The 8,485-nt window shown below is 37.1% G+C and overlaps 1 protein-coding gene across 1 annotated transcript; it reads right to left on the minus strand.

Annotated features, from left to right (window-relative positions):
• Nucleotides 1-4,561: 4,561 nt before the first annotated feature.
• Nucleotides 4,562-7,924, minus strand: LOC134527373 (uncharacterized). The gene is made up of 2 exons (XM_063360045.1): nucleotides 7,199-7,924; nucleotides 4,562-7,112 (listed from the first exon to the last, which is right to left on the minus strand). Exon 2 carries the CDS (start codon nucleotides 6,497-6,499, stop codon nucleotides 4,562-4,564), a length of 1,938 nt encoding a protein of 645 aa, XP_063216115.1. The 5' UTR covers nucleotides 6,500-7,112; nucleotides 7,199-7,924.
• Nucleotides 7,925-8,485: the final 561 nt, after the last annotated feature.

Raw genomic sequence — 8,485 nt, forward strand, 5'->3', positions numbered from 1 at the left:
AAGAGAAAAAAAAAATACACCGTGTGTTTCATCTGGGTAGGCGCAGGCCTTGAGATGCGTCTTGAAAGCCTAATGGGCGGCCTCAGCGGCTCACCGGGTGTTGACGATGGAGCGCCGCGCGCCGTGTCGAAACGCCCGCATGCCGGGATTGGCTGTGACGAATACCCGTGTGTAACGTGGCCGCCAAAAAAAATAAAAAAATAAAAAATCTCTCACGTCTCGTTCGAGGCGGAGACTTCCGTGACGAGGTTTTGGTCGATGAACAGCTGCAAGGTAACCTGAAACAATGGAAAACGTTTTAACTTTACAATGTTTCACCTAAATCGTATTGATTCATTATTCATTTCTAATAACTATGAATAATCAAAATATATCACGAACGATAGCGTAATTTTTATTATTCTTTTCTGAAACGATAAAAATGTTTTGAACACGTTGTTTACTCTCATCACACAAAAATAATGTATCATTAGGTAATAATTGTTTGATGCCCCTCTGTTACACACAAATTTTATGGAAATGTACCGTAAATTCACATAAACCCGGTGAAAACTTTCCGTATTTCGTATTCGTGCAACTTCAGTATTCAAAGACGAAGATTGCTGAAAATACACCAGTGCCAGGTTTATAAACTACGCAAAGCACGCAAGAACTCAAGAAATGCAAGTTGTTAAATACCCGCTCCCAGAGTACGCATTCATAAAAACGCAAAAACGCAATGCAAGCATTGGCTAAATCGTACCTTTTTTTTTGTGTTTTTTCTTGAGTTTCCGCTTTCCATTTCTGAAGTAAAAAATTCCGAATACTTTTAAAGATGCATATGGTTTTCTTTTTATAACACGCATCGTGATGTGGTAGCAATACCTGTACACTAAACGTATTCCTAGAGCACGATAGGATGCAGCCAATCCCTTATTTTTAGGGAACGGATTTTTGTGTCCTATCCGTTGCCGATCTGTTGCCCGAATTCCGAGCATGCGCAGAGCTCATGTTTTAGTTGATTTCATCCAGATGGCGGACTCACGTTTGGCGCCATTAACACGTACATAGATCATCGGGTCGGTGTGTCAAATGAAACCTTTTTGATAGCGAAACTATCCTGGAATACATTTTGCACCCTTTAATGGTCATAACAAGAAAGAATCGCAAATTAAAAAGTACCTACTTCATAAAATTAGAATGGCTTTTCCATTTTTGTGCGATGGTGCTGCTATCTCAGTTATTTTTGCAATTACAATTGTATCGAAGGTTGATAAACGTCCACTATAATGTGTTGAAACCCTTTTCTATCCTCGCGCAGGGCACCGATTATTAAAACGGTTGCCGATTTGTTTACTTACTGGATTTTGGGTTTAGACACTACTGGAATACGACTCGTGAGTTACGTTTCGGTCGTATTCCAATAATGCAGTATTTATTCTCGCCCTTACCCGAACGTCTAGGAATACGTCATTAGTGAAAGAAAATAACTCTTTTCATTTATTAAAATTAGCTATTAATAATATCACAGGTTTTCACGAAAACAGAACAATACTTATGATAAGAATCCCAATTTAAAAAATCTACAGTCAAACAGTTTCAAATTGTAGGGTTAGTGATACGTTGCGAATTGCGTGTTTTATAAACCACCGTAGCTGCATTTTATTTTATCTTTCTGCGTGCTGCTTCCTTGTGCTGTTACGTTTCTTGCGAATTATACAAACCCATAGCCTAAGCATTACTATGCTGATGAAGCATGAAAAACTCTAGTTCGCTCTGCAGTTAAAATAATCAAACCTACATCTTAAGCTATGAAAATGCGGCAAAAACTACCAGTGGGAGACGAACACAATTGGGAGTCCTCAAAATGATAGGAAACGGACAATGTCTGGGATTTACGTTTTTCATCTGACCACAGACGTCTACCCAACATCTGTTAGGCATTTATTCAGTTATTTATTATTTATTTTGCTATCTTCCTGGGCAATTCTTCGGTTAGCATGCATGATTAGCATTTCGTCTCGCCTACTTGAAATAAAAAATGCTCTCCGTTACCATTTTCTTGAATATAATTTTTTTTTACTGTTCACACTCTTTAAAGTTCGTCATACTAACTGTTATCTATTTGTAATTTTACCCAGTTATGAGTAGGCTGATAGAGTATTTTGAGTGAAAAATATTGTACCAAAACAAATTTAGAAGAAATTCTATGTTTTTAATCATTATTTTAGCTTTCGTAAGTTACTTTTAGTATTTTCTCTTTATTTTCAGCGTGAAGGCCTACTTTATTAAACTTAAAAGTATACATTTCAAAAATATTTGTATACAATTTAAAAACGCTATTCATATCATTTAACAACCTTATTAGAACATAATTTACAAAAAAACTTCTCCACTCAAATGTAATTAAATTAACTGACTACACTTTACAACGTGATAGGAACTAACACAAAACTTTTAATGAGCTGCTAACTTAAGTTTTTGATATGTAGGGCGATGCAGCGTTGCAGATGTAATTTATGGTTAAATATTTTGTGTGTCATTAAATGCAATCATTTAAAAACTCACGAAATATCGTTGTGTAATACAGTCGGTGCTGTGTAATCCAACAATTTTTTCGGCACATTTAATGATTCTATCCGCTTGCGTTCGGAATTTGAAGGTTGAATCCTTATTTTATAGCGAGCAACATTTCACGTTTGCACAACGCTGTACCCCAGAGGTATGGGATCCCACGTCATTAAATTGTAACTTTTTAGGAGAGCAATTTTTCGATTTGTTTAAAAGTTATTCATTTACAGATTTGTTCGCTAGTACTTAATAGGAATTGCTTCATGAAATTTAAACAAATTATTCTTAAACGTCTTTTTAAGTATAAAATACATGTTTGGACATAATAGTTTCATTTAACATTTTAAAAAATTCAGAAAAAGGTTTTGTAGTTATATATATAATTATATTTATCTTCGTACATAATGGTACGAGTGCTCTATACCAGTGCGTATTAGAGAGAAAAATGAATATCATGGACATGCTGCCAACTGTATTTCATAAAAAATTCAAATGGTGTTCTTTAAACCAAAAAATGGTTTTGTTTTTCCGTTAAAGCGGGTTTGACTTTTAATAATCAAATAAAATCACTAATCAGGCATGGCAGTTGTCCCAAAACTGCTGTATTAAATAACGTTTACTCTATTACACTTGATATTACAATGAGAAACTTTAATATTTTGACGCCCATTTTTTTGGTAGATTTGTAGTTGTCCCATCGAGTTAACACAATAGCTGAGTAGTTTGAAAATTCTTCTTTGATCAAGGAGGTCTCAACAAGTATGGCCACGTTATCTTTTCTCCGAACTGCCGCAACGGAAAAGGACCTCCAGTCGCCTCCTGCTCTGGGAGCCTCCATGACCGTCACGACTTGCGGCGCGTAATAAATAGTATTTATCAAGTTGCAGCGACTGGCCGCTCCGAGATTGATGGTGCGGCGTATTACCGGCAGATAGCGCAGCGATCATCCCGGAGATACGATGCCCGGTCCGCTGGGGTTGGGCGGGGGCCAGCGAGGGGGAGCGGGGAACAGTTGACCTCCTGGGACGATGGGTTGCGCGGCTGGGGCGGCGTATCAAACACTCGGGCGCACGGGAGTAATAGATTTGCTCTCAACGCGTTGCAGAGACGCTCGAGACACGAAGTGCGGCGCGGAGCAACACGGCCGTCCGCTCGCGTCCTGCTGGGTTCCTCAGGAGGCCGCTCACAGCCTCAGCCACCTCAACCACCGTGAACCCAACTTCCATCCCAATCATACCAAACACAATCCCCACACCCAACCACCTCAAGCCCAATTCCCACCCGCAATCACTCTAAATACTCCAACCCCTCTACCCAAATACTTCATCCTTGATTACCCCAAAACTCCAACTTTCCAACCACAATCACCTTACCTCAACATCTCAAACCCAACCGCTCTCCCCAATCACTCCAGCCACCGAAACCCCTCTACCTCAAACCACCCAAAACTTTCAACCCCAACCCTCCTGCAACAATCACCCCAATCACCCCAATCACCCCAAACACTCAATCTTAACCCACACCCTCAAACACTCCAACCACGTAACTTCTGTTTAAGTCGTGGCCGTCGGAATTAAATTATAACTATTGCTCCAGGGAGTAATAGTATAAGTCAAAAACTTCTATTTTTCAGGAGAGAGGTTTAAAGATTTTAAATTAGTGACAATATCAAATTTCCATTATTTTAAATAAACCAAATGGCTACATATGCTTAGTAAATGATTTATTAGCATTTTACAACAACAATATTTCTTTCTTTATTGCTAAAGATTAAATAAATGACATGTACTGTTAGGGCCCATCATTTACATGACTTATACTGGTGAGAACACTGCAGGTTTAAAGACATGTACTCTTAAGACCATTAATTACATGACTTATACTGGTGAGAATATTGCAGGTTTTCTTAAATTAGATGACACTTTTTGCTAAGAAAATGATTAATTGACAACATTCGTATACTTATTACAAAAACCTTTGGAAGGTAAAGCTCCGGAAAGTGCAAAAATATTCATTCATTGAATTCCTCTATATCAGGAAGTACATCTCTTGCATCCACAGTAGTTTTCAAGTTTAAATAAAAGCTGTGAAAAACTGTGTCTATCAATGGCAACAGCTCCAAGAGATCCTTCTTTTTCTCTTTGGAAATGGCAAGTGTGGAGTTATAACATTTCTTTGGATGTAACAGCTCATCTGGACTGCGGTTCCGTCGTTTTAAACAAATTTCTCTGAAAGGTGCGTCTTCATCAAGTGTGTTCTTAAATTGAATCACTCGTCGTTCTTGAGTGTATCTGAGCCATCTCATCTCAGTCCACTTGAAGGGTTCTCCTGAACTATCCTTCTTTCTAAGAAAGAGACTAGTTTTGTACAGCTCAGCAAAATTGAGGAAGTCCTGATGATTAAGTTCTACAACTTCAAATTTGTTTTTCCTTCCAACAGTTCTGACAAGCTGGTACCAGTCATGGGGGTGTGACACAGTGAAGCGCAGTTTTTTCTTCTGCTTTTCTATAAGTGCATGGTCTGTGTCACATTCCATATGACTATGCCCACTCACCATAAATTTATGGTCCACCAACTGAAGATTACATTTCTGTTGCATCAAATACAGAAACATTGCTGCTACATGCGAGTAACGGTTCTGGCCGCCACATGTATCTGAATATAAAATAATGTGCGTTACATCTTCAGGTAACTCAGAAAGCTCTCTCAATACACATGTGGCAACTTGATTTGCTCCACGAGCACCTTCGCCTTCATGCCACATATAACAACGAACAGATGGTTTACTAGTTTCGTGCATAGTTAAATTATACGTCCAGAGCTGTCTTTTGTAAAAAGACACAGACGACTGAACAAAAGGTGTGGGCAAACATTGTTGTAAGTCGAACGTAAAACACCTTTTGCTAGGATCATCTTTAGCAGTTTTCTTGTCGAGATCTTTCTGTAGGTATGCTTTATCAGCTTCTGCATGATGCACAGATATTTCCTGTTTTATATCTTCTTCTTCTGCACCACTCGCTAGCTTCACTTTCATTTGTAATGTGTCACACCTATGACAAGTGTCTACTTTTGGTGCTTTAAAGGCTAGTCCCAAGGACTTAAACTCCCTAGTATATACAGTACGCCCCACAGGATTAGAAGTTGATTCTTTGTAAAATGAGAACATAGTATTCAAATCCAGAAAAGAAGGAAGATACTTCTTGTTGTTTGTTCTTCGCGTGTAATGAGATTCGTAAGAAGGGAATGATTGTATATGCCTTCGAACCTCATCCAGTCGTTCATCAGAAATTGCATTACCAGGTGATGTTTTTCCCCTGTTGTCCTGCTGTGTGATACCAGATGTAGAGGTACTTCTGTTGGTGATTGCAAGAGTTACAAACATTTGTGTCTCATCTAATGTGTTCATAAAACATCCCCTACAAACTTTTTCTCTTTTCCCATTTATCTTAAAATGAAACGTATGTGTAACCATTCTAAATTTCTCTTTATCAGGATTGTAAGCTCTTTTTCTTGATGTTTTGGTTTCCATAGTATCAACAAGGCTGGCAACATATGCTACTCTCCTGTCTCTACTACCAAGAGACCAATATTCTTTAAAAATACTTTCTCTTATGTCTTCAGGAAGTCTCTTTCTACATTCTGCTCGACAGTCTCTAAGAGGTTTCATTACTCTAGCTTTGACAACTTTACCGCTTAAAGTTGTGTATGACACCCCTCTGTTACGGTTTACACACTTTTCTCTTTTTCTTGCTCTTGAAAACCTACATTTTTTCACTTCAGCTTCAATTGTTTGTGTATTGTCTTCTTTTTCTCCGAGACCAGCCTTCCTCTGGCGAGGAACATTAACGGAAACATCATCTTCACTTGAGCTTTTCTCTTCTATCGGTTCATAATCTGGATCAATTTCTCCATTATCAATATTTACTTCTGCAATGTCTTCAGTAACCATTGGATGGAGCACTGTCAAACTTCCATCTCCATTATTACCTATAAGTAAAACAATTATTTTAGCTACAAGCACACAATAATGCCAATGACTTTTAAAAGAATGATTAGTTTTGTATCAACTCTCTTACCTGCCCATGTGTTCCGCGTATTTTCAAGGCCTCTGTCCTCATCAACAACATCATAGGAAAATTCACTCTGTTCATAATGTGGTTCATTTTCTTTATTTCTGTTATTTGCATCTGCAATGTCTTCAATAACCATTGGTTGGAGCACTGTCAAACTTCCATCTTCATTATTACCTACACATAAAAATAATGACGTAAGTATAACCACACAATAAAGCCAAAGACTACAATATAATAATAGTTTTACATCTACGCTTACATGCCAACTCATACTATGTAACTTACTTGCAAGGCCTGTGTCCTCAACAACAACTTCAAATAAAACTTCATCAAGTTCCCAATTGTATGATGAGGTGTTTGGTAGCTGTGTGCCATCAACATTAACGAGTTGTTCTTCAGTCACATTAGAAATTTCTTCATCCATACCATTCGAAATTGTGTTCCTAGTATCTTGAACAAAGACATGATCGTCCTCGTTTGTTTTTCTTTCTGCAATAAATAAACAAATAAAATATGGGCACTATCATAACATGAGAATAACTGCACTATAAAAGCAACATAACTTTTGTCCTTACCTGACCAGTATTCCGCGATATTCACAGTTCCTTTCTCATCTATATCGTCCCTAACCTCAATTCGGTCGTTTGTTACAACAGGTATGTCTTTCACATTTTCAATCACATCTGAAATAAAATAAAAGACAAAAGTAATAATGCAAAAGATTTTACTGCAGTTACAGACATAAATGGAGTACCACACTAAATTTAATTAGCACTTACCTGCATTTAAACTGGAGGTATTCTCTTTAGCTATTTTCGTTTTTACAAGTTCAACAAGTTTTTTTCCTCTGCTATACATTATTTCTCCTACACACTATACATTATAATGTAAAAATCAGAGGAATAGTGAAAAATAACGCAGAATCTTCTACTATTGTTATAACTTTATAAGTTAAATTCTAACCACAACCAACAGCTGGGAGAAGTTGTTCCCAATAGTATAAGTCAGTAAACAAGCAACAGTACCAACATAATTTTGACTTGGGTGTAACAGTATAAGTTGACTTGTACTCTTACACCCAACATAATTTTGACTTGGGTGTAACAGTATAAGTTGACTTGTACTCTTACACCCAACATAATGAACTTTATTTCTCTTGGACTGTTAGGTTCAAATCGTTATTACACTGGAAACAAAGTACAGTAGAGACTTATACTCTTAGACACACATAGTCGGCTACTTAAAAAATACTAATATCCGAAAAAAAAAAATTCAATATTTTGACTTATACTCTTACTCCCTGGAGCCAAAGATTGTGTATTAAGTCCCCACAATAACCAGAAAAACTCTAATCAGGATTCGTAGCGAGCTATAAACTTTCTTAGGACTTCTTTAAAATGCTTCTCAAATGTTATGCACTTTTACTTATAGTTCTTATTGTACATTCGTTTGTTTTATTTTTAGAGCCGGAATTCGTTCATTTTCATACACTCCTTACAACATCAATCCTCATTTTAACTAAAGATAAATAATGGTGTAACTGGTTGTAATATAAGCTGCTTTAAACAGAGTTTATTCGTATCAAGCATGCAGCAATTTAGAGGGGTTTCTCTATGACGGTGTTCTTATGTAAATGGATGCTGATCATTTTCTATGGTGACTATAGGAAGCGAAGATACGAAAGATTTTTGTAATGACAACACCATGCCTCCATTGTGTTTATTTTTTATTCGCAAAAAAGTTTTATTTTTATTGTCCTTTTAAGTTCAGTTTAAAGTCAGTTAATACTTACACTATGTACTTTGGGAATATTATTTAAAAATTTTTTGTCTCTGTAACTACCGGATCAGAAATGATGTTAG

Source organism: Bacillus rossius, chromosome 1, assembly GCF_032445375.1.
Source record: "Bacillus rossius redtenbacheri isolate Brsri chromosome 1, Brsri_v3, whole genome shotgun sequence".
NCBI classification, from domain to species: domain Eukaryota; kingdom Metazoa; phylum Arthropoda; class Insecta; order Phasmatodea; family Bacillidae; genus Bacillus; species Bacillus rossius.